The following is a 26725-nucleotide window of genomic DNA, read 5'->3' as shown; positions in this document are numbered from 1 at the left end:
CTTTGGAGTGTGGAGTTTGCTCCCCACACCCATCTCTTGTATCTGGCTGAGATTACAGCTGAGCTCTTTGGGGCAGAAAGCACAGCTCTACATGCAAGGGCATGAAGCCACAGGGCTCCAGTTGTGACTGAGGTTGCTGGAGGCTTCTGCCACTTACACTTGTATCGCACAGCAAAAGACTGCATCAAAAGACTGCTAGGCTTGCGAAGTTCAGATTCTGAAAAATTAGAAAATTAATACTGCCTGTGCAAAATTAATTCAGCTGCCTTGTGTACGTGTGTTATGCTCCAGCCTTGACTGCATGGTCACAGACTATCTTTTCTCTAAGTCCCCTGCTTTGTTCAATACACAGGACAGACAGTGCTTAATCAAAGGGCAGATATTCCACATTTTGTTTTCTTCTTTGCATTATGCAGCTTGAGGCCTTGTTTATTGCTTACTATTCAAATTCAGCTCTGAAGACAAAATTAATAATTTCCTCATGGGCTTTTCTGTGGTGCTGATCACTATAGTATTACAAGTGCTTCACAAACATTAACGATCTTATCTTCCAAACACCCATATGAGGTGAGATGAAAGTGATTATCCTAATTTTACACATACAGAGACGCAGAGACATTAATGTAAAAAATGTCCAACAATTCTGAATGTCAAATTGAAAAGACATCAGCTTGTTTTGTTTTTAAAGAAAACTCAGTATTATCTTTATAGCACTGATTGTATCCAGCTATTGACTTTCTCTGCAGCTGGGGATGCTTAGGCTTTGCAAATGAGGTTCCAGGATCTCAAACTGAGCACTCAAAAAAATCACAACATGCAAGACAGTGGCTTCTAATGAAAATTTAGATCATTTGCCTGAGGCTGGATGAGACAGATAGGAACAAGATGTCTTGATAGCTTTCAAACACCTAAAGCTCAAAACCAAACCATCCTTTCTCATCTTGGTCTTCTATTTCTTGTGACATCTGTGATGTTGGTAAACTTGCAATGAAAAGATGCAGGAGACTTGGGGGATGATGCTTCTCCACCACACAGTTGTGCTTCATGTGCAGAACAGATCCACCAATACACATTGTGAGCCCAGACCTCTCAGAAAAGACTGTAATCATTCAAATAAAGATAAGGGCTGACTTACAGCTCCTCACAGTTTGCCATTTCTGAGTTCTTCAAGCTTGCAACTTTGTTCTCTTAATGGATCTTTCTGTGTGTGATTTCGTGGAATTTTTCCTTTTTGCTTTGGGGCTGATGGTGTGTGTGGGGAAGAAAGAGCCCATAAAACCCTTCCTGACACCTGCACACATTCCATGCTACTGGTGTTGGAGCACTCCTGCACAGAACAAGCTGCATCTTGGGGCAATGGGCTGGTGAACGCTGAAAGCTTTTAACGAGCAAGCGTGAAGGGGCCTCTGCAGGTTTTGTTAGATACTAGAGTGAACTCTTTATCTACACTGCAGGCTTAGGTCCTACCCAGAGAGGGAAAAGCTTCCTGAGAAAACAGCTTAATAAACTGAAATCAAAACCTTTCTCTCCTACCTTGTTTGCAAAATCAGCATGGTCGTTCCAGCTGAGAGAGGCTGCAAGGACTGTCTGACCTGAGACAGGATCTGTCCTCATCAGAGCTCTGAGACACTCAAGTGTGGTCTCCTAAGGGAGCACATTTTGGGAGGTGGCTCCTCCTTTGGTTGACTCCAGCCCCCTTCCCACATGCTGTCACCAGCCAAGAAAGGCCAAGGGGACACCCATCCCACAGCTCCCACCTCTGATGTGCAGCCTGCAACTGTGTCACCGCATCCATGCTGCTGCCAGGAGGCCTGGGGAAAGTGTGCTGGGCCACCTGGGAACCACTTCCATCACAGCAGCTGCTACAATTCCTACCTGGTCCAGCTCCATCTCATCAGGTGTCCGCCACCGAGCAGTCGGGGTGCTGGTGCTCTGATCTGCTGGCACAACCACGATGTAGTACCACCTGGGAAGGAAGGAAAGCATAAAGACTGGATCCTAAGCCTCTGGCACATCACCAAATGACGTGTGCCGTGTGCCTCTCAGGGCTGACCTGCTCCTTTCCCTGCCCTGCAAGCAACAAAAGGGCTCAGCAAGGAAAAAGCTCATTTTCCAGCTGCACCAGAGAAGAGAATACTCCCGTTAGCACTCATTAGGATAATGAAGATCTACAGACTGTGTTCCAGAGGGTGGTGTAGGAGCTGTGAGAAGGACATTTATATAATCGGATTGTAGCAAGAACCCTGGGGGAATTGAGCTTCAGCACAAGGATACCACAGTAACGAATAAGACTTCCACAAACTCACTTTTTTAATCTCCTTGAGGCTTTAGGCATTATTTATTTAAAGGATATTATACAGTGTCAGAGAAAGTCCCTCCTGATCCTCAACCGTGTTTCTGTTGGTAGCATCTGGAGTATACCCACCAGGGTGAGGGCAAACTATCAGAGAATTGTCTTAATTTTATTACACGTAAATATTTGCTCAGGAAGAGCCAACAGCGTGATCCCATGTCATGGGTAAATGCCTGGCTCTGTACCAGAGCCTGCTCGGAAATTCAGTCCCAGGTTACAAAATCTACAGGTTGGCAGAGGTCTGCCCTGCCTTTCCCTTCCTACCTCTAGCCCCCACCCCTAACCTTCTCCACCCAAGGCACGGCACTTACCTAACTGGCACGGTGGTCTGCACTTTGGGCAGTGTGAGTGTGAATTTTCCTTCCTGTATGTACTTGTTTGTGGCGATGGGTTTGCTCTGCAAGACGTCAGGAGCAGTGCGGATTGAGACGAGGTGCTGGAGCCCCCCAGCACTGCTCCCACGGTTCATTAGCACAAAAGAATAGTCCGTGTCAGGCTGGAGGTCACTTATGAGTTTCTTCATTGAGTGGCCGTCCACCTCCACACTCTGGCTATTGTAGAGAATCTGAAAGGAGAAAAGGACGCGTTCATGCAGCTGACAGCTGCTGCTGCTGCAAACTCACACTCAAAATAGCAGTGCTAAAGATGACAATTTGCCTCTGGGCCCTACCTCAGGTGGGTCGGCTACTGTGTGCTTCGTAAACAGCCATAAATCTTTAGCTAAAGAAGAGCAACCCCCAGCAGAGGGTTGAGCTGTGCTCCCTGTACCTCGCAGTGATGGAGCAGAGAGGGGGTCATCTCAGCAATGCCTGGGTGGCCAGTGCCAGCAGCGAGGCTGGTGGTGCCACAAGCACTGCTTTTCAGCACCTATTTGGGGAAGGAACCCAGATGGCCATGCTTGGCCCCCGCGTGGGGATGGACAGGGTTTTGTTTCTTGTCTCACGAGGCTACAACACACAATATGCTTGTGGGGTAAAATCCTGTCTGCTCTGAATTGGTGTCACTCCCATGTCCACCAGCTGATGCCTGATCGGATGGTTAATGCAGATCATCCCCACCCCCAGCAAGGTGACCGGGGGCTTACACGCCTCACCAATGATCTGACAAATCCGGCTCACAAACTGGTACCCGAAACAGCGGCTCTGCAGGTGCGACACCCCGTCGTCATGACAACAGATGCTGGCACCACACAGCCATGGGCAGGAGGTCGGTGCTGCTCTTCCCTGCCGTGCTAGGAGCGAGAGGCTGCTGGGCAGGGCAGGGCAGAGCAGAGCTGCTGGTGGCCGGGGGCAGCCCCCCCACGCACAGCTTCCCCCCTTGGGCCTCTCAGCTAATGACATTTTCTCAGCGCCTTGTCGCAGACAGGCAGGACCCCCATCTCACCCCAGGCACAGCAGCCACGGGCACTGCTGAGTTAGCTGCACTAAACAGCCCATCTGCCCAGGGAACCTTGATCCTGATCCTGCCAGAGCAACCCCAAAACCCTGAGCACTGCCTCTGCAAAGCAAAAACTCAAGCAGTTCTTGTAGACAGAGACAAATGGGGTGCAGAGAACTGGAGAGGCCACAGGTTGTGCCCCAGCTGTGAGAAAACAGCGTTTCTTTCTACCAGGTGACTGTCCAGCACAGACAAACCCAGTTGGATTCCTGACAGTGGTGCAGAGACACAGCATACCAAAAACTGGCAATGGCAGAGCTGGAGCATGTTATACCATGGCTGCTATTACTTGTTGCAAGCAGAGACCACACAGCAACAGAGGCCTTGAGAGAGAGAAGACAGTTCTGTGGAAGAAGAATTACTTGAAGAAAAACAGATTTTTTCACCAGCTGAGCCCCCCATTCAGGCTTACACAGGCAGCAAGGGCGGTACCAAACTTTCCTTCCAAGTCCCCTTTTCAGCAGGTGGCAGACATCTACAGAAAGCTGCCAGCTTTCTGGGACAAGTGCAGCTGGTTAGCGCTGCTCTAATATTTAGTGTTGGAGCTGGGAGGAGAAGAGAGGCCCTGGAAAGAGATCTGAAGGACAGTGGAGCACAAGGACCAAGCTAGGGCTGGAATTTGCAGCTCTGCTTTTGTGTTACCTGAACAGTGATACCCACAGCTCATCATGTCACTTTGCATGGGGGTCAGGAGAAAGAGCCCTAGCTTTTTTGCTGATGAGAAAAGACTCCTAACAGGTAACACAGCAGCAGTGAGGAGCCAGCTATGGAGAAGAGATGCAACCAATGTCGTTTGTTGACACGCTTCAGTTTGCAGCAATGGACTGCAAAAGTAAGTACCAAGTACTAAAATAACAGAGGTTTGCAGGGAAAAATGTCCTGCTGGTTGCTCCATGTGCAGGAAAGGCTTTAAAAGGTAGGATAGCCAGAGGGAATTGTTCTCTGCTGTGACTTCTCTTATGATATTTTCTCCTGGGCTTTAATACCTTTCTCCAAAGACACGTACATCAGATGGGTGCTACAATGAGTGAAAAATCAAAATGAAGAAATGCTTCTTGCAGCACCACAATATCAGATACACAGCTGGCAGGATTCCCCTGGCTCCGACACAGAAGTAGGCACAACAAAGACAGGACTACCAGACTTCAAGTAATCTTAGCAGCTTTGCTGTGTGGGCCAGCACCACCCCTTGCAATGACACTGCAATAGTACATGTCCAGATATACCAGATACCAGAGTCAGGGGGTGTCCTGGGGGAGCAGCGGGACCTCTCTTTCATGTGCTCCAACACAGATTTGAACAAAACCAAACTTCCAACATTAAGACCTATGCCGAAAGGATGAAAAACCCACAGAGTTCTGTTGCCTCTCAGATGAGATTTCTCGTTATAAATTCTTCTCTAATAAAGGTATCACCGACTCATTCTGCGTGCACTGTGTGCTCTAGGGAAGACAGCCACCAACTGCCTGCACACGAGGCATGTGCTGCGGACAGAGCCATTTTCCTACAGCAAGAGGAGGCAGAAGAGATGGTCAGGCATTTCAGTTCAGAGTTTCCCTGCTTGCTCTGCACTGCAACTGGCCAGGACACAGCCCTTGATTCAGTGCTAACACCAAATAACGATTTTTATTGCCATGCACAGAAATTTGCATCTGAAGACAGTGAAACTGCCATTTGCAATGCTTTCCCGAAGCATTCTCTGCCATCTCCCCTCTTCACAGTTGCTGCAGCAGTTCTGCGTTCCTTTACCTGCCACAACACATTGTCTTCTCAGATGTTATGCACCATTAGTCAAGGCCTCTGCACAAACCTTGAAATAATGTGAGGGCTCAGAAACAGTCATTCATGTGCAGCTGGAAGATGCCCGGAAGCTCAGGCAGGAATGCTATTTAGAGGTTGCATCATGGCCCACTGGTAACTATTGGAGTCAGCAGCAAACCTGGCCCAAGGGCTCTGAACTGCCAAACAGTGCTGACTAGCCCATGGATTGCTGTAAAATGTCATCCGCGCTGCTCCTACCCATGAGAGAAGATTTGCAAAGGTAGGTGGGCCCAAATGTCACTGCTGAAGGTCTCATGCTTGATTTCAAGGCAGTACAGAATGTATTGAACTAAAAGATGAAAAGACACATCGTGTGCAAGAGACAATGACTCGATGGAGAAATAGACGCGGTTGGCATATTTACAAGGAGGAGTAACTATGCATTCCATGGGACACCCTGTGAGAAAGCACTGCCCAGCATTCTCAGGGCTTATTTCCAAACCTGTATCATTATGATTTTCAAAAGGTGCTGCTCCTTCTCCCCGTTTGTAAAATACCTTGCAGTGCTGGCTTTACCAATATATCCTCTGTCCTGCTCTTAAGTTGAAGAATGTGTCTCAGGAAAATGCAGTTTCCCCAAGGAGAAGGTTGTATCTATCTTGCACTTTTTGTGAAAGCTCCAGAACAGCTTTCTGCAAGCACAGTGGAATAAAAAAGGAATAGTGCCCCTGCTCCACCACAACTGCTGGGCAACATTTTACAGGGAATTTATCTCCTGGACCAGAAGAAGCTGTGAAAATTCCCCAAAGAGATCTCAAACCTTCATTATTGATTTGGCAGCAAAGAAAAATCTTAAGGTCTCAGTTCATCCCCTAATAAAAAAAAAGCACCAGTCCTGCCTTTGCCTCACTATTCATTGTCAGAACAATATCTACTTTAATTAAATCTGTTAAAGTAGAATATGACACCCTTTGGGACATAGATTTAGCATGAGACTGTTTATCAAGTGTAGATAATACTAATTGTTCCCATGGAGATTTATCTGCTATGCTAGTTACAGTATTAGGCTCTGGCCTCAGCATCCCATGTGCCTGAATTAGAGGAGAGAGGTGAACCTTGTTTATAAAAATACAAAATCCTGAAGGTTAAGGATTTCTTTCAAGTGGCACAATCAACGAGTTAGAGCTGACCCTGGTAGCTCCTGGCCTTGACTTCTGTGTGTCTGCAAGTCTGGGAATATTAATAGAAAGGAGGCACTATTACAGAAATATCCTTGTAACACTCTCATTTGCATGACTGCTCTTAAGTTAGCAAGTGGCTAATGCCATCTGCTCCTGTGTCATCTGAGGGTTAACCCACAGCAGGGGCAGACCCTGAGTCACCCCTGTGTAAGCAGTCACAGCTATGCAGCTGAGAGAGGAGACAGACAGGGCACCAGCATTACATCCTTGGCTCCTGGCTACCTCCAACCACTCCACCATCCTTGTGTGGTAGTAATGCTCCAAAGGTCACACTGTCCCTTTCTAGCACTGTGCTGTCACACAGAGACGTGGGCTTTGGGCCACAAGAACAAGGCAAGGTGAAGGACTCTGGTTCTTCAGCAGAGCGCAAAGTAACAGGGCTCTGTGAAGCTCCTTGCGGCCAGATATCTGAACACTGACCCTAATGAACCCTACATGTGGGAAAGCTTTGAATACCACAAGGTACTCACAAAAGCCTTGTCTGCTTCAACTAAACTCAGCATGTTAACAAGTGCCTGTTATTGATCACGGTAATTCAGCTTCACAATTTAAACAAGGAGAGCTAGTAACAAGGAAGGGGAGGTGCTCATCCGCTTTGATGTGGATGCGGTCCAAGATTTCCCCTCACTCCCCTGGCCATGGATCCGCTACAACTCCTGCACGCCTTGCATTTTCTCTTTAGGCACAGTATGGCTGGGGGCATGTGCAAAGAGGAAAAGAAGTCATGCTGCTTCCACCCTGGCCACCTTTGCAGAGGCACCAGATTGCTGCTCAGACTGGGTGGAAGGTTATCCTCAGCAATCTGACATGTTTCTTAAGCGAGAGAAACTCCACTGAGATCTGCAAAAATTTCCACCACACTCTAGTCTTTTACCTGCATCAGTGACACGTACTGGGGGACAGACAAGAGCAGGAAGACATCAGGTCATCAGTGTTGTCTGCAGCCTGCTGGATGACACCACATCCAGAACTGTACGGGACAAAAGAGAGCAGCAGCCATTCCTCCAGAGCTCCCTATGCACTGACACATCTTGTGCTGCTCACATCTGTAACACCTTCAGGAAGGGTGATGATGCTTCTCCCCTTCACACCCTGAGATTATACATCCGCCCTGATGCTCTGAAGTAACCCATGAAGGTGATATGGGTATTTGAGACAGGACACACTGCAGGAGTCGTTCTTAGTTTGATTCACTGGCTGGTCTTCAGACCACTTTGTCCTGACCTCCTGCGATTAAATCAAATTTATAACTTTTCATGCTTCAACTCCGGTGTCAGGCATCAGGACAGGCTTGTGTGACCACTGTCATGGAGTGACAACGGCCAGTCTGACCAGTAGGCCCCAGCTGCTGCTGCTATCCACTGTCCTGCTCACTGCCACAGGTGGAGCTCCCAGTCCTCCGAATCCCACCCTTACCTTAAAAGGCACTGCAGATTTATAGGAGTCAGGCACTTCCCAGCTCAGCAACACAGACGTTTTCATGACGGCATTGACGCGGAAGTTCTTAGCAAACACTGAAAGGAAAAACAAGATACTTGAGCACTGTAAGGCCAAGTCAGGAGGGAGCCAGGCAGCAGCTCAAATCCAGGGCTCTCTTTGTCTAACTCAGCAGCAGAGGTCAAAGAGTTCAGCTACAGCAGAGAAGTAAGAAATGAGGAGAAGAGAGCAGCAGCCTTTTACCAAGTTTACAGTCTCCAGTAGAGTTTTGCTTTTTGACTATACTTTCCAGCATTACAGAAAGGAAGTCGTAGGCTGAACTGCAGCCTTTCTCTCTCCCCCCTCCACTCACACTCTCTTGGCCCTTTGTCAGGATCAAAGAACAGCGGTATTCAGGTACTGGATCTACAGATGATCCTACTCAGCCACTTGCTCCAGTTCAAGGAAGAGCCTTTCATGTACAGATAAAACATCAAAGTGTGCCTGTGGAGGCAATTAAGGTACCACCAATGCCCCTCTCCTCCCAAATGGCAACTTTAAGGAAATCTTCATTGAGCCTTCCCTCACTGAACCAGTTTTAGACTGGGGTGCCACACAGTACCTGATCACAACAGTCAGAGCAGAGGGGAGTGCGGCCTCACGAACCAAAGCAAAGGTCCCTGTCCTGGAGGCAGAGCTTGCTTAGGGCTTGTTAGAGGGGCACTTACCTTGCTCCACAGGCATGGTCCGGGACTGGATGCTGGGGCTGAGTGGCCCAGCCCCCTTACTGGTTCGGGCCCTCACTTTGATGTCATAAGTGGTATCAGGTTTCAAATTTGTCAAAGTGATACTTGTGTCCCTGGTGAGGTTAACCAGGTCCTGCTGGCTATTTATGTCTCTGTATACCACCGTGTAGTTCACGATCTTGCCATTTCTTTCTGCCAAGACCGGGGGATCCCAAGCAACTTCTGTGGTGGAAGTGGTGAGACCCACCACGCGCAGGTTCTGTGGGAAGCCGCTTGGCACATCTTCAGCAGTAGTGATCTCCTTCTCAAACTCCTCTCCTGGGCCAGCTCTGTTCTTGGCAGACAATCTGAAGAGGTACGTGGCCCCCTTGTGCAGGTTGGTCACAGTGTAGTGATGGTCTCTCTTCCCGAAGTCTATCGTGTTCATTTTTTCCTCATCCAGACGTCTGTACTGCAGCCGGTAACCCAGCAGCTCCCCTACCATCTCCTTGGGTGGGTGCCACTGGATGAGGGCTGTGTTCATGGCTGTCGTGCTAATCATCATGGTGGGCTTCCCCGGGACTGCAACATAAACACACAATGACCATCTATAGCCTGGGAGGAGGGGAAGGAAGGATGGCTTCTGTGCTGCTCAGTCCATGAGGATTGAGGAAAGTGGGAAAGTTCAGACAAGAGGGTGAAGAGGACGACAAACAATTCACATGGATAGAGGCAGACCGACCCTAATCCAGTGGCGAGGGAAGCTGGAGCCAGCCAGCTCTTGGCTACCATTTTCCCATGTGCTACCACTTAAACAGGAAATAAATTCAGCTATATCCAGCCCCAAAATTCATTCCCTTTTACAGGAAAGGTTTAAGGGACCTCAAAGCATCATATTTATCTCAGAGAAGATCTGAATCCCGTCCTCCCAATCAGTGGTCTTCAGACACTCCAGCCAGTGCACAGTATCAGGCCATGCTGACCTGGCACACTGTACCACCACAGACACCCAGAAGCCTGATTCCAGCACCCCGGTCTGTCTGGAGGCAGACAAATTTCATCCTGAAACCTTGCAGTTTTACCATCTGCAGAGGCAGCGAGCAGAGCTGGGTGGGCTGTTTGCCATCAGAATACATTTTTGGTTTAGCTGAGAAGCAGATTCGTGATGTCAGTGTCGATGTGAGAGGTGAACACAAGCGCTCCACAGGACTTTTGCTTATGCTGCACAAGTCAAGGGGTGTTGCCGTCACGGGTTAGGAACTGATAGCTTTAAATTGATGGTTTAATACCTTGATCTCCTTCACTTAAAAAAAAGAACGTGTCTTCACATCAGCTCAGATTTGTAAACAAATCAACTGATAGGGAAGATACTCAGAATCAAAGGGATGGGGCCACTGATATGAAAACAAAAATGGGACTGTAGCCAAACCTAGTTAAATATCCTTGCACGGTTTTGAAATGTATGAGCCCACAGATGAGCACAAGAGGAAACCGTATTTGACAGAATTATGGCCCGATTTTGCCATCAGAGGGCGATACCAATGCTCCCCTTTGAGGTCAGGCCTGCAGCCGAGCCTCTACGAAGGCAGCTCTGGGGGCGGTTTTGTAGATATTTAAGACATACAACTACATTCCCAGTGCCAGTGCCATCCTCCTTGCACTCATAATACAATGTCTAACAGCAGCTAGTATTAAGGGACACCTTATTTTCAAAGCTGATTCCAAATATTAACCTTAAATGTGCACCATAACACGGGGAGACCCATTGTGGTTTACAGGGCAACACTGGGACGTTTAGGAAGCTTTTCCTGTTTATAGGACAGCTGTAGCAATTTGATGAACAGAGCGTACATTACGGCGAGGCACAAGGGAGACAGCATTTGAGATTGTGACAGTGGAAACTACCTCTGGAACTCCCCATATGCAGCGCAGAGGAGATGGCAAGCTGTTCCCTGTCTAAAAGCACCAGGAACAAACGCTCTCAGTTTGCACAAGCCGCATTCCCGTAAATAACAAGTGGTAAATACTGCTCCTGCAGTTGATGTGGGGAAGCAGCACGATTATCAGTTGTAGGACAGGTCTAGTGAGTGGAAAAGGTGAGTGGACAAGACAGTGTCAACTAGTTGGTGCCACTGCCAAAGGCAAGCTTGACCACATCCGGAGGAAAGCACCTGGTGACTCCTGGGTGCCCCTGCTCCAGGCCGAGGCTCCTGTGTTGCACTAGGCACAGGTACGACTCTCTACTGAGAAAACAGAGCTGGGCTGGGATCACCAGGACCTAGAAGTTGTGTCTGCAGCACTTCTATGGCAGGATTTGTTGCACTCCAGGTTTTACCATGGCTCTAGGAGCAGCCAGGCTCAGCTATGTAAGCCTGGGGAGACAGCAGCAGCAATGGCTGGGGGGAGCTGAGAAGCACCTCTTAGGAGCCCTCTGTGCCAGGGGCCATCCAGGCAGCACTGCAGTCACCAAAGGAAGCAAGACATAGCATTTGCCTATGGGAACAAGGTGAGGACAGGTCAGGATTCCAAAAGCTGAGGGAGGGCCTGGACTTTCAGGCTTCCTCTTCCCAGGTCTCTGGACTATGCAGATGAGCTCAGACCCATGAGTTTCATTGCTCTCTCACCAGCCCTGGCAGCATCTGTCCATCTGTTTGCTGCACTTTGCTCAGGTGATCCGGTGGCAAAGCCTGTAAGCGTGGGCTGGAGATCACAAGAGTAGGTACCTCTGCAGCGTCTCCAGCCCTCTTCCTTCCTCCTGTACAGGTGCCTTGGCCGTGCTCCCCACGCACCTCTTGGGAGGTTTTACCACCACCCCTACGAGGCTGTGACACCTGCTCCCCACACTCACCTGCCCCTGTGGTGGTGATGACTTTCGGCTTGCTGCGGGCACCATCTCCCTTGGTGGTGTAGGCAGCAACTGTGACGGAGTAGGTGGTTTCTGGCAGCAGGCCTCCAATGACTGTCTCCTGGGAGCACATCCACACAGCAGAGAAGAGGCAAACGAGAAGAGCAAACGCTTGTTACCGCAGTGAGCAAAAGGAGGGCACTGGGGTCAGTGTCTCCAACAGCAACACACTGACACCCTTGCTGGCTCACACTCATGCACCGTGCTCAAACACACACGTCACACAGAGCCAGCAAACAACTGCTGCCACTCCAACTTTCACCTGCCTAATTTCAATCCCTGTCTCTAACACTTGGCCTTTCCAGGGACCCACCAGCAACTTGTGTCAACAGCTTGTGCTCTCCCACGGCTCCTGCCAAGAGGGAGATCTGATCCAGATATGGTCCTGCTTGAAGCCTGAAAGTAAGAGTACTATGGAGCTGTGAACCAGAGCAAAAGCCAGTTCAGCTGGCTGTGTGAATCTCTTGGGGGCTAATTCTGGGATTTTTTAAGTTGTCTCTTGCAGCAGAGCCGTGGGGGAGCACAGGGAGACAGTGCAGGGGCGGGGGCCCCGGGCAGGGAGCACCTGCAGTGCTACAGCACCGTGTTCACCCTCCTTGCCAGGCATGGTGTTGCAGGGCTGGGATGGGTCAGTGCAAGACACTGGCAAGACCTGGAGGGAAAAGCTGCATCGTGGGAGGTCTGGGAGGGGGCGGACTCGGTGGGGTGTTAGCATCCTTGCTAACTGGCTTCCTCTGGGCAGGAGGAGGGCATGGCTCTGCACTTCAATTTGAGATCAAAGAGGGGAACATCACTCCTCCCTCCCGGCCTCCTGTGGAAATGTGAGGTGTGCCAAGCCTGGCTGGCCAGGCCTGCAAATGAGCAAGCAGAGCTAACTCAGCAGCTCCCAGCAGCTCTGGGAACTCAGGGCAGGTACACCTGAGCTGCGTTCATCTGTGGGTACTGTCTGGGCCATCAGCACTACAAACCCATTTGGTCAGGGAATAAGAGACAACTGGGCTGGAGAAGGGGCTGGGGAAGCTCTTGAAAAGGTGGCAGAGGCTCTGGGTTGGTTATTTACCCCTTCAGACAAGGAGAGGACCAGAGATGGAGAGGGTTAAGCTCGAGCTGCCGAGGACAGGCAGCATGGGCACTCTCAGACGCTGCTCCTGGGGCCTGATCTCTGCCCCGGGGATCCTTGCCAGCTTGAGGGGTACAAGGGGCACCTGTGGTTGCTCTCAGGGCGTCGCCAGTCTCCCATCACTCACTCACACAACCACCCACGCTATTAAACCTGCTGATTTCCAGTCAGTGCTGCTGGTTCAGATTACCTGCCCAGGCTTACTCATCAGAATCACCGTGTTACCACTGCGGAACCAGCCAGCCCAGAGAAGTATCAACAAGCACCAACAAGAACCCCGCCAAAATCACCGTGTGAACCAGAGTCCAACCCCAACTCCGCCCCTGCAGCAGATGGTGTGTGCGGGTGAGCGGACGCGCAGTCCGACCGGTGCCAATGGACCCGCGGGGAAGCACTCTCATAAAACCTGCAGACTCTGATCATCCCAAGAGAATTCACTCCTCCCAAAATCCATGCAAAGAGAAATTCTCACGCAAAAGCATGCCACCGGGAGCAAAGCAAGCGAGCTGGGAGGAGGGGAGAGAGACGAGGGATGGATGAAAGAAGGTCTGATTGCATAATGCAAACACAGTGCTGTCATGACAAAGCCACTCCAAGCCAAGGATCCTCTGTACAAAGCAGGAGGAGAAAAATGCATCGTGCTGGGGAAGCTCACAGTAGGGCACATAATTGAATTGCTGACTCTAAAAAGGTCATTTCCTAGTTTGTTCCTCCAAATTTATATTTCAAAATTATGTTGGAAAAATTGAATTTAACTGTTTAAATGTGATTGTTTTCTTATTACTATCTGTGTTTCAGCCAAAGGTCACAGTTGAGGGTGTAGGTTATTTCTCATGACTACGATCAATGTGCTTTAAAGATTATATATCTAATTCTACCATGTAACTTGGTGGGCCAAGTAGGATGTGCTTCCTGAGTCGATCACCTGAGCCTGCCTGAAACTGCATTGCAACAAGCTGGATATACAGATTATAGGAAATGTCAATTGCTTTTCTGCATTTAGGAGCAACCTAAATGGCAATTTTCTCTGGATTTGCTGCTTGTGGAAGGTTTCACAGTGTAACTCTCCAGCCTCATTAAGGGAGTGAAAGGAATGTTTTGACAGCACTGTGTCTACAAAACTCACAAATCGAATTACCAAACCCCTCTTTTCCAACCTGGAACACACACAAGTGGTACTTACATGGTCGACGGAGTCCTCAGCTCTCCACTGATGGGGGAGAAAGAAAGGAGGAGAGAAAAATGGAGACACAGAGTTTTAAGGGACAACATGTAGGAAGGGGATGACGACGACAACAGCAGGAGTTAGCAGGACTGGGCTGGGGGAATTACAACACTTATACACAGAGGGTCACTTGGCACAGGCTGTGCCAAGGGGAGAAGTGGCACAGAGCAATTTTTGACATGCCGCTAGCCTGCGCAGTAGATCTGAGATCATTCACACAAACAGGGGCAAAGAGCTTCCTTCTCACATGAGTGAAGAGGTCATCACTTCCTAACCCTGCAGTACTTTCCCATTCTGGCTTTGCTTGCATTTTTCTGCCTCTTCCACAAGCAGAAGCAAGAAGGGATAGGTTGTACCAACAAGGCTCTGGGGCTGACTCCTGCTCCACAGGTCACTCACAACAGTTGTGTTGCCTGATCTCCAGTTTCTGTTCTAGTGATCCTCCAGCCACCATCTCTTGCTGACAACCAAAGACTTGAACACACAAAGCTCAGAGAGAACTCTGCAGGGAAGCACCAATGCAACATTTCCAGAGCTCCTCTTTCCTGTATCACTTGCAAGACAATGCTCTGGGGACTTGAGGAAAGTGAGAAGTGCTGTCTCTTGTCAACAGTGAAGGAGAGGCTGAGATCTTACACAGAGCTCCACGCTAAGCTGCTCCTCTCCAACAGTGCTGCGTGGCTTGGAGTGAGGTTCACACTCGTGCATGTACTGAGGAAACAGCTTCTCACTCCCAATTACATAGCAGCAAACACTCACTTGGCCCTGCAGGGAAAACTTCTACACAAACCATTTCCCACCAGAAGTTCACATAGATTCCTGGCCACAGCAGCTCAATTAGGGCTTGGAATTTTTCTGGCTGGATTTGGGGTTCTGAGGCATCAAAGCTGCACCGGGGTGGCGAGACAGCAGAGCTTGGCTGCTGCCACGCGTGCCCACAGCGCTGTTCTTTGTGGTTGATGCACCAAAGGAAGGTTTGCAGAGATCACAGTAAACTCTGTCTGCCAAAGTGATGCGTTACATCTCAGGTTACTAAATCTGACTGGAGGAAGCACCATTCCATGGGTTCAAGCACAGAAATGAAAGTGAAGATAGGTATCATTGCCCCTGACTCACAGTGTGAGTCCTGGCAAGCCTTGCTTCTGAGCCTGAGCTGCCAGCTGTGAAACAGTGCTCAGATACCGACTTCCTCAGGACCCTGGGAAGCCCAGCAAATACTGCCAGAGTGCTTGGGAACCTGCAAGTGCAACAGAAGTACTAAACGGTATCAAACCTACAAGTTGCCTTTTGAACTCAGGCTATTTGAGGTGACTTTCACAGGCTGCCACCTATCACAGAGGCACAGTACTCTCCTCAGCAGTAAAATACATGGCATACTTCCAAAATATTTGCTATTTTATTTTCTAAATTCAGAAAGAAGAAGCTATTGGAGAAATGTTCCTCTAAGATTTTATTATAGTTCACTTACTTGATGCCATGAGACTGCAATACAATTATTCCTCTAAATCACCTCAACATTAAATTTCAGCAAAGAAGTCAAGTTGTCCCTAAAGACTTCTTATAAAGCTGAGGCCTTTACTAAGTATTATGGTCTCTAAAGGCTCTCTTTCCACACACATCTTGGTGCTACTTCCACTGTTGCACATTTAGTTCAACTCAAGTCGCTGCTGTTGATGTCCCACCTGTGCCAGCCAGCCCACACCATGGTCAACAGCCACATACTCTGGTCCTGCTGATCTAAAACCTGGAAGAAATCCTGCCAGTGGAAGGATATGAGGCCTGGTAGCTCTTTCTCCAGAATTAACTTCTCCTACAAAAGCATGTCCCCGGTGATGGGGGCCATATGGATGGCAGTAACACCCCAGCTCACCTCCACGTAGCTACAGGAGCAGAAGGTGACACCCCACTGGAATGAACAGCAGAGCAGAGTTGGGCTCAGGAGGCTGCTCAGGAGCCTCTCACACCATAGCAGGGAGTTTATCAGCTACTAGGATTTTAGACCAAGTGTTTAATGTTCAAACTCTGCTTGCTCTAATGTTTCAGTGGACTTTAATCTTGCATTAGATCAGAGTGCCAAGAAATGCCTTGAGATCTGTGCTGGAGGAGTAACAGTGAAAAGTCAGGCCTGCATAAATACCTCGGTAAAAAGTCAGTTTCATTATTAAAATATAATCTACAGATCAAAACATTTCCTTCCTTAAACTAGCTCAATTGCTTCTTAACTGTTTAAGGTTGGTCAGTAAGACAAATTGATCTGAAAAGCCCAGGAGCAGCCATAAAAAGAACTCAGAGAGGGCTGTGTGCATGAGGCAGGATGGCTTGGGGAAGTGCTAAAGCTAACGGTGTGTATTTATGGCAGCTGCAATGCCTTAATGTTTCATTTTACACTTCAACACAGAGTAGTCATGTCTCACCAGGGAACGGCTGTTTTCCCTGACCAAGGCTCTTGCAAAACACAGATTCAAGCCCTGCTCAATAGCCCCAGCTATGGAAGTGGATATTGGTTTTCCTGCACATCCTTCTCGCTGCTCCAGTGACTGTGCACAACAGTAAAACTCCAGGTATAGACTCAGGTGCTCAGTCTATGGGATGTGGAGGGCTGAAAAGCCCCTTGGATGATGCCTTTCAGTTTTGTTCCACTTAGGAAGCAGAGTACATCTCCCCCCCATACCAGACTCTCACCTAGACAAGCACATGTGCACGAGAAGTTGTTCCAACTACATTCAGATAAAGATCCTTGACTATCACCCAGCAAAAGAGGGAGGCTGTAAATTCCTCTGTGTTATGCCTGGGGTGGGCACTGCCCAGGGAGAATAGAAGTCTCTGCTTCTCTTTTCTCCTTTGATCTCAATCCAACAGCTTCAAGTGATTGCCATTTCTTCTTCCTGCTCTTCTGGAGTAAGCTGGTGTGACGTGCACTCAGCCTGCGTGCTGGATGGAGAAGTGCTGCCTGCAGAGACCACACGATCTTCCCGTGAGCCTGCAGCCCTTCTTGTGGGCAGCACACACCTCTCCCCTGCCATGACTCTTTTTGAAGGGTAGGAGGAGAAGGTGGCAGGAGTCTTTCCTCCACAAAGCCTGACCTCCTTGTAGCCAGCTTTACCCAGCCAGCCCTGCAAAGTTCCCTGGGCATACTGGATGGCTGTAGGCAGCAAGGCTGATGGGCACACTGTGTCCCCAGGGCAATGTAGGCATTAGACTCCCTGGCAAAGATGCTGTACAAAGGCAGGAGCAGTTGTTGAGGCCACATGGGGAGCGTGGGGACAAAGTCCCCCTCAGATGTTCCAGTCTGAGGGGATGACAAGCAGGCTGGGAGCAGGACACAACTAGCCAACAGCTAGGTTCACACAGGGTCTAGCTGCCAGTTTTCTAAAGAGAAAACAAGCCATGCTTCCACGGGAGCCCCAACAGCAAGGCCTGTCGTCCCAGGGCCCTGCTGCCTCCTCTGTGCCCTGTGCACCATACTCAGCATTGCCACCCGGTGCTGCTCAGCACTGAGCTCTGCAGGGCACATAGGACTGGTACCTGGGAAGGGATGGAGGGGTTAAAGCCCATTGCCCCTCCTAACACGCTGCAGTTGCCCAGGGGTTGGAGACCAAGGCAAGCAGGTGGGCCTCTGCTCTCCCCTGAAGAACCTCATGCTTGTGTCCCACGGCCCTGCTCTCCCTCGCTCCCCTGAGCTGGTGAGGGCTTACATGAGTGGTGGAGTGCAGCTGAGACCCTGCACTGGGCTCCTTTCAAAGGTGCTCTCTCAGTGCTCAGATGTGTTATGAGCAAGACCCAGGGCGCAGAGATGAATGTTCTGCCATCACCCACCATGGGACCTGTCTGAGCCGTGACGGGCAGGGCCCGGGCAGGAGGTGGTGCAGCTTTCTGACCCAGTTCTGCAGTCGAACACACCCTGGGTGCTCCTCCACAGGGCATGGCCACATTTTCTTGTCCATCAAGCTGTCAGGAGGAGGTGAAAGCTTAGAGTGGAAGGCACACAGAATCCCGACAGAGGTAATCGGTCACAGGTGCAGCCGCAGAGGGGAGGGAGAGGCCTCAGCTCCATCACAGGACCTTCCTAACAACTGATTACTCTCCCTAGGCAGGAGGCTGTAAAATAAAATGTGATCTCTCCAGCACCAGGGCCCCCACTTCTCTGCTGATGTTTTAGTCCTTTCCACTCAAATGGTTCTGAAAGCTCAGAATCCATATTATCTGCATAGCTAACATCTCCATTCCCTTTCCTTTTTCCTTTCATCTTCGTTTACTCTCTCTCTATTTCTCATCTTCAATAAGGAAAAAATCATGAGTCAGCTTTAATATCAGTGTCTTCGCACTGTCTGCAGGAAGCAGATTATGTGGTACATACCTACTCAAAATCAGCAGACAGCCTGGCTAGGCAGGAGGAGGGGCTCTGCCTGCATGTCCACAGAATTTCTTCTCTGACCCCAAGATTTTCAATCAGTTTAATTCTCTCCTTGTGCACTGGTATAAATGTTTATGAAGCTTTATGAGTACTGAACTGTGGCCATCTTCATCCTGTGACCTTCAGGGACAGGTTTCCCAGTGAATCTTTTTGCTTCCTTTCACAGAAAATAACTCCCCCAGGACTACTCGTTAAAGTTTCATCTGGCTGTTTGCAAAGACACGCACTGCTGTACTGAGAGATGGCAGCTCTTACAGGGTTCTTCAGCATCTGGAGCAGATGTATTTCATCACAAGCACAGGTCATGCCTGGCTTCTCACTCTTTTGGGAAATAAAGATCTCTTCTGCCAAGTCAGTGAAACCTCTTCCCTGCGGGTCATCATCAGTTTATCCCAAGAGCAACATGACTCCTCCAGAGCAGTCACTTCTCTACAACTATCTTTTGGCCTTCGCTTCCATCCAAAAACTACAGTGGATGAGTTCAGCACCACACACAGCAGGAAAAAGTATCACAGAAGCGAAGAACTTTCCCACATAAATTCACCAAATACAGAAGACTGGTAAGTGGTCTGACAAGCCAGGAAACTTCCAGCAACTTGCCTCCTTGATGCACACATTCCAACTAATGCAAAATCCCGCACTCCTTCGAAAGTGCCTGGCTCTGGCATCCTCATTCCTACACATTAGCATGGGATTTCTCTCTCTGAAATGTATGAGTAAGGAGTGAAAGCAGAACTGGCTGGGCAAGCATAAAATATTTGAAAATACCAACAAGAAAAACATTGCCAACTTCGCCCACCTACGCTTGGGACCAACCCATTAACTCCAAACTCCAGCTGAACAACGCATCATCAATTGTTCAAACAACACAGAAGATTATATCCTCCTGGAATAAGTAAAGGGCAGTAAGCAGCTTTTCTAACTACTAATATAAAGCAACATCTGAAACATAAACAGAGATGTGCCCCAGACAACACTGCAAGGACCCTCAAAGCATTTTCACTCTTCAAAGTTTTCCCCTTCCACATTATTACTGAGTTTTATCCTGCAGAATATGAATGGGGAGTAGAGCTGCCTCTGTGCACTGCACTCCCCACTGACAAATGCATAAATGATTCACAGCTGCATTCAGGAGACAGATCAATTAATCGTTGCAGCTCTCCAGTATTTATATTGGGCATCATTCAAGCAAGCCAGCTCTGAATCGATTACTCGTTGCTTTCAACAGCAGCAGATCCTGTTCTTCATTTATACGATTATCTTTGTTGCGAACAGCAGGGGTCATCCAGGATGAAGGACCCTTGCTCCTAAGAAGAGTTGTATTTCATCACACACAGGGCACCAAAAACTTCCCTGGACCTTGGGAGAGAGGCAACTACACGTTGCTGGGCTGTGTGCAGAGTGCACAGCCACGCCTGGAGCACTGTGTGGGCACAGGGCTGCAGCTCACAGCCCGTGAGGGATCCAGGAGATCCCCTAAGTATGAACAGATTGTGGTGTGGGGGTTGCAGAGGGTGAAGTCATTTACAGGTGATGTGGGCCTGCACCTCACTTTTTTTTTTCTCCCCTCCCTAGGCCTTTCCCAGACTCAGCTGGCTTCACCTACAGTTTGGTTTCAAGAGGCAATGCAACACCAAGTCCCTGCCTGGCAAAAGCAGGAAGGGAAGGGAGGCTTTGCTGAGCCAGGAGTGCTGTCCTGCCTGGTGTGTTGTGCCCACCCACCAGTGTAGAGCCACCCCCACGCCCCACAAGCACGCAGCAGCCAGGTGGACTTTGCTGAGACAGAAGTTTTGCTCTGAACATAGTCAGCATCGTGAAAGAAACAGACCCGAGGCTTATTTAAAACTCTGACCACTTAAAAACTGATGGGGCAAAGTGCAGTTTGTTCCAGCTGGAGTCTGCACAGGACACGGCAGGCAGAGAAGTACACGTCAGAGAAGGGGTAAGAGAGGAACACTGTCCAATAAATCATTTCTACAGCAGTTCTTTCCTTTTTTACCCATGTGTAACTCACAGTTTAGGGACAAACTGTTTGCCTTGCTCAGGCAGGCTGAGTCTCATGCTCTGGAGCTGCAAGAGGAGGCCAAGAAATACATGGACCCAGCCAGCCTGGCCCTCTGCAGAGAGGGAAGGTGCCACGCCCACCAGCCCGTGGTCCCCACGCTGTACCTGTGCTTCTGACAGCATGACATCCTTGATCACTGGCTGCCCTCGGGGCTCGTTGTTTTCCAGCTTCACGTAGGTCACCTGGTAGCCACGGATCTGCCCGTGCTGCTTGTTGGAGATGGGCAGCTTCCAGCTCACCCGGATGGCAGTCGAATTCACAGACTCCACCTCCACCTTCCGTGGCGGGGCACTGGGCACTGTAACACACACGGGACAACAGTTAGCAGGTACCACACAATCACTGTCACTCTCTCGCACTCCTTTGCTCCACCTTTCCTCCACCTCACTGCCAGGACAGCCCTACTGGCACAAGTTTCCTGTACCTGCCCAGGACATCATACTGCAGTCTTTCGGTGTGACCACATCCCTGGCCCTTTCCCAGCATCCAAGCACTTTTGCTACTCTCAGTAGGAAAGAACATGACTGTGATATGCAGGAGCACCCCTAATAAAAGTCACTGTGCTGGATCAGATCCAAGGTCCATCTATCCCTCTCATCTCCAGCAGCAGGGGAGCAAAGAATACAAGAATACAGCAGAATACAAAGAATATGGTAACCCCCTGCAGCTCAGGGTGCCCTGGAGCACAGTCAGGGGTTTTGAAGCCTTCTTTGCATCCTGCCTGACGCAATACCTCCTCTCAGACCCCTCTGTGTACATCTAAACACAGTCCAACAGCCCCAGGTAGCGTGGCTGGGCGCTGAGCCTGTCCTGCAGGGAGCCCTGGTACCTGCCACCAGCCAGAGCACACACATGCTCTTCCCCTGTGACTACAAGAGGTTAATGAGGGGGAAAAGCACCATCCTAAAACAATAACCCAGAGCTCAGTGACAGCAGTCACTGAACTCAGCCAGATAAAGGGGCCTGTGGGGATTGTGACAGCTCTGGGGACTGTATTTCATGCACGACTAGCTCAATGCTTTTTGATAATAAAATGAAAAATTACACTGCCCAGAAAATATCAATTTTCTTGCAAGGTGAGGCCCGTTTAAAAATGTATTTATACCCTATTCAGTATTTGGAAAAATTACCTCCTTATTACTTTTTGCTCTTGCATTGACTGTGACAAAAATGTCAATTCTAAAAAATAAGCTTCTCAGTTGCTCCTGGAAAGCTCCTTCCAGCTGGAGCAGCTGGGAGCGGAGGTGTGCACCCCCTGCAGAGGATACCACTGCTATGCAAGTGCCTGTTACCCAAGTGAAGGACCTGGGCTCCATCCTAGCATCTCTACTGTAGGACCCTTTCCAGTCTCCCAGTGGCCTGGGAAAATCCAGGGGTTTGGAACCTCATATGCCCCAATTCTCAACACAGCAGGAAATCAGTATCAGATAATTATGGATGGATGGCTGACAAGCAGATGTACTGAGTATTGCTATTTCAACCAACTAAGCGGGAAGAAACAGCTACCCAGCAGGTAAGCACAGTTTTTAAGCTGCAGGGCAATTCATTATTTTTCCCAGATGTCCTTCTTAATTGTAGATAATTAAATGAAATAGTGAAAAGGAGGAACAGAGCATTTGAGCACCATGAGGCCAGCTGAAGGTATGGGAATGGAGGGGGCTGTGCTTGAATGGTTACCCCCTTCTGCCTGGAGCAGCCTATGCTGTAATACACAATTCACTTAGTGCAGTGACCTTGCACAAGCCTTAGGGCTCTCCTGCCCTGGCAAGACACCTGCCCACACACACAGCTGGGAGTCCAAGCGGAAAACAAGATCCTCCCTGAGAACCAGACAGAAGCTGTGTGTCAAGCTCTGCTGGCAAGTGAGGCCTCAACAGGACATAATACTGGGATGTTGCAGGGACACAAAAAGATGTGAATGTGAGCAGACCAGTGTTTCGAGGAACTCTTATCCTACCCCACTATGGGAAGTATGTGCTGCATCTGAGATCCAAACAGAGAAAGTTCAACTTGTTTTTGGATCACAGTTTAGCATTTCTCATTCCTTCATCATGGGTATCTACTGAGCATCAGCATGTCAGAGGGATATGAAATCACTCCTGACAGCTAAGCTGGAATGTCCAACCACAGTGCCCAAAAACTAACTGAGAGAGCTTGCTGTGACATTTCTGGGGTAACAGCTACCCCTGGGCTACAACTCTGCTGAATGAGAACTGAAGCAAACAATAAAGGCAGCAGGACACACACAGATGTGTTCGCCAGCCCAGGAATGCAGTCAGCGAGCATTCCCAGACACCACTTCCAGAGCCATGGAGACGTGGGGGACAGTGGCAGCCCATTTAAGGAAACTGTAACACGTCTGGTTTCAATTTCCTACACTGACTGGGCAATGCAGAGATCATGCTTTCTTTGCCTGGATGCCACATCTCTTTCTTCTCCCATTAAATCTGCAGCTTTCTTGGGTCAGCATGAAGCCATGGAAGCTCCTACTGTCACCCTGAGCTCTGGCACTTTCAAAGGAATTGGCTTAAATCGTGATGACATAACTGACAGCCCTGCTAATACAAAGCAATTTCTCTTTAAAGCTGTCGTATCCAGTAAAGTGCTCTGTACGTGTGATATTCTGACTCTTGAGTGGAAGAGCAGCTTTATATAAGCTGTGGCTTGCCTGGAAGCCGGGGCAGGAAGCAGCTTTCCTGCAGTATCTACAAGTTTCAAAAGGATTTCTTTTTCCCTCTTTAGTTTGCTGGATTTCAGGTCAACAAGTAAACTCTAAGTCCCGATCTCACGATGTGTGAGAAGGCCTTTGGCTGGGAGAACTCCTGCTACTTTCAGTAAAAAGGAATCCACCACACGCTATAAAACCACAACAGCAAAGCACAGCAATGCCTTCTTGCGTGGGCAGGAAGCAATGCTGACACCAACAGGACCCTGTGGGACCATGCTGGGACACCTGACACAGCCTGGAGGCAGATCAAGGGCCAGCAGAGCAATTCACCTAATCCACTCCAGGGCAACTGGGGAGACCCACTCCCTGGAGCACTGCTCTTGACAGCCTCTTGACAGTCCTGCTTCAAAGGCACTCCCAGGTCAATATCCCTGCTCCCTTTCCCCCTTTTCCAGCAACTCTGCTAGGAGAGTCCCGGTTAACCCATGGCAGAAGCTGAAGGAGCTGTTCAGGAACACCTACCATCCTCATCAGTGCGCACGAGCACGGGGACGCTCTCCGGTCCTGGCCCCACATCCGTGTGAGCCCTTACCCACACCTTGTACTCGGTCCATTTCTCCAGGTCCTTGATCTCCCAGCTGGAATGCTCCCGTCCAATGCCATCCACCACATGCTTGGTGTTGTCATCTCCTTCCACTGCCTGGTACGCAATGGAGTACTGGGTGATGACCCCATTGCGGCTCTGGGCAGGCGGTGGCACCCAACTTACCCGGATGGTGGTGGAGCTGGTGCTTACACACTCGACTTCTTGGGGTGGGGCGGAGGGGGCTGGGGATAAATAAATGAAGTGGGGAGATGAAGGGAAATGAGTGGAAGGACAAACCAAAACGCAAAGGGAACTTTTACCCAGCCAACGGAGCACCGAACAAACACGTGGACAACTGCCTGCCTTCCACACAGACTATCAAAGGGGCAATTTGTATTTGAAGGCCAGATGAACAGCATGGAGACAGAAATGCTGTTCTGCATCAGAGAACACGTCTTTCCAAAGCAGTTCTGGACGCTCACTTTACCAAACACAACACATGGCAGTAAGGGAAGGGATGTGTGTGTGGAGTGTGAGAGAGAGAGACTGGTAGGGAGAAGATAGATGCCTTCAGTGAAGATCTGAAGCAGATGGAAACCAGAAGAGGTAGGAAGCTGCAGAAGGCAAGAGTGGCAGAAGGGAAGATCACACACCAGATTGCAGGAAGGCTTGTGAAAACTCTCTCCTAGACAAACGGACAAAACAAAAGAGGGTAAGGAAAGCAGGTGACTGAGGTTGGCTGCAGCTTGTCCTGGTGGGGTTTGAAATCATGACCATCAGCTGAAAGTAGCACCCTAAAACAAGTGTGAACAGGCAATAATGTGGTTGTGTTACTTTGCACGTGTCCCTGGAATCTGAGACTGACTGCCAAACTGGTTACCTGCCTCAGTAGCTTCCTAGACTATGGAATTGTACAGCAGAAGGCAAGCAAGTCTTGTCTCCTCCCAGGCAAAAAAGCACCTGCAGTTTGCATTAACTTCTAAGCCCCAGCTAACTGGCCACAGGGGGAAAAATGGGATCCAGGCAGTGGATGCTTCTCATTGGGATGAAAAGCAGTCTCTCTGTACAGCGCACAGGGGAAGAGCAGCGAAACAAATATGGGGGAGGGAAGAAAGGGATCGGGAGAGACAACCTGGACAAAGTAAAACATCTCTAGGACACCAGCCTGGTCCGTTCCCTTCTCCAGCCTTGCAGAACTGCTGTCTGGTTGCAACAGGGCCCCTGCAGTGTGGGAGCCCTCTCACAGCAGCAGCAGCCCCCTCTCATTTGGCCTCACTGCTGAGCGAGTACAAGGTATCCTGCTTTGCCATGGCAGGTGAAAGGCAGCTTCCATTCTTCACTGCACCCAGAAATCTAGAAAATGACTGAAAAAAGACTGGTGCCCTTCCCCATGCTGCAGTCCTTCAAGCCATCAGTGCATCAGAGCCAGCCTGCCCAGGGCAAAGGGACAAGCCTGCCTGCTCACCGCCTGCACAAGGGTGAACACAACCTACATCACTCCAGATGGCAGCAAGGACCTCAGGTAATTAGAGGACTCCACAATTTGTGCCTTGGCTTTGCTGTGCACAGGTTGGCAGTGGCAGAAGATCTGGGAAAGCTGAGGACAGCAGGACTTCCCAGTGCCACTGGTAACCTCTGCTTGCCGGGAACAGGGCTCACGTGCTTGCAGAAGCAGTTGCAGGCATGTAACTCTTAGTGCCCACTCCTGTGCTCAGAGAGCAGGGCCCATCCCCGATGCATGGGCTGGGATGCCTGGAGAGACGAAAGATGGAGGAGAGGAGGTAGTGACAGAGCTGGAAGAGATGATGCCTGAGCAATCAGGCCGCTTCTATGGGAGCTACAGTGGAGGAAAGAGAAGTCAAAGCAATGCGTGGAAGCAAACAGTTGCCTACGTGGGGGAGGCAGAGCAGGATCAGCCCTGCCATCTGGTATACTGAAAGGGAGCAGGGGTAAAAAGTGAATCCTCACACTCATTTGGTTAATCAGCAGAAAAGTGGCAGGGAAGAGAGTAGGAAGATACAGCAACAAAGCAACACCTACAAAGAATTCATGGAGGAAATAAGGTAGACACAGGGCCTGGTGGCATCCATCCCACAGGACAAGTGAGACATAAGGAGCTTGGCAAGCCTTTCCTTTGCCACTGTCTGCAGACAGGCCCATCACAGCAGAGATTTGCTCTGACTGGGCCTCCACAGCTTCCCTTGGGATGCAGCAGTGAGCTCCTTCTCCAAAGGCAGCTTTGGCTGGCAGTGTGGGCAAGTCAAACGTTGGCTGTTGACTGGGTAAAAGTCACACACATGATAATGCAAGGCAAAAAACTCAGAATAACATTTAAAGAAAGCAAAATAAAACTTGGTAACATGAACAGGATCAACTTAAAATGCACAGGGAGTCAAAGTATCCCTCCTGGGACCAGCAAAGAGCAGACTGGGTGGCCAGCATGCACCCACACATGCAGATGTACCCACACACACACTGTGCAAACCTCTGCTGCCTCCAGGCTACTCACACCAGCCTCCCCTGATGGCCCACAGAGGCCTGTGCACCCACCCAGCCCACCTACTCCTCAGGCTAGGGAAAAGGCAACCTCAAGACCCACCTTCGTGTTTCAAGGGAGAACAGCACATTAATGCTGAGGCCTGATGGGCACAGAGAGCTGATGCTTCTGTCTCACATCATCCCGCTTGCCCGAGGCACTGCAAACTCCAGGAAAACTCCCCCGTGTTCCTGAGGCCCTCAAAACAGCACTACTTGTACTTTTTGCAGGGTGCCCAGCAACCAAGCGAGCAGCTTAGTGGGAAAGACAGCC

The 26725-nt window shown here is 49.6% G+C and overlaps 1 protein-coding gene across 19 annotated transcripts in view; it reads right to left on the bottom strand.

Annotated features, from left to right (window-relative positions):
• Nucleotides 1-26725, bottom strand: part of PTPRF (protein tyrosine phosphatase receptor type F) — a 376508-nt gene that overhangs the window by 39800 nt on the left and 309983 nt on the right. For 9 of the 19 annotated variants that reach the window (XM_027747288.2, XM_027747286.2, XM_027747295.2 and 6 more), the window contains 8 exons: nt 23853-24158; nt 20767-20960; nt 14142-14168; nt 11782-11899; nt 8937-9515; nt 8209-8306; nt 2665-2918; nt 1876-1966 (listed from right to left, as the gene is read on the bottom strand). In XM_027747288.2, coding sequence (XP_027603089.1) covers nt 1876-1966; nt 2665-2918; nt 8209-8306; nt 8937-9515; nt 11782-11899; nt 14142-14168; nt 20767-20960; nt 23853-24158 — 1667 coding nt within the window. The remainder of the gene's footprint in view (nt 1-1875; nt 1967-2664; nt 2919-8208; nt 8307-8936; nt 9516-11781; nt 11900-14141; nt 14169-20766; nt 20961-23852; nt 24159-26725) is intronic. The other 10 variants (XM_027747294.2, XM_027747296.2, XM_027747301.2 and 7 more) reach the window with 6 other exon arrangements.

This window comes from Pipra filicauda, unplaced genomic scaffold, assembly GCF_003945595.2.
Source record: "Pipra filicauda isolate LSUMZ 115617 unplaced genomic scaffold, ASM394559v2 scaffold36_size6622888_pilon, whole genome shotgun sequence".
Taxonomy (NCBI): domain Eukaryota; kingdom Metazoa; phylum Chordata; class Aves; order Passeriformes; family Pipridae; genus Pipra; species Pipra filicauda.
The sequence above is the reverse complement of the archived record's forward strand: the minus strand, read 5'-3'. Positions and strand labels throughout refer to the sequence as shown.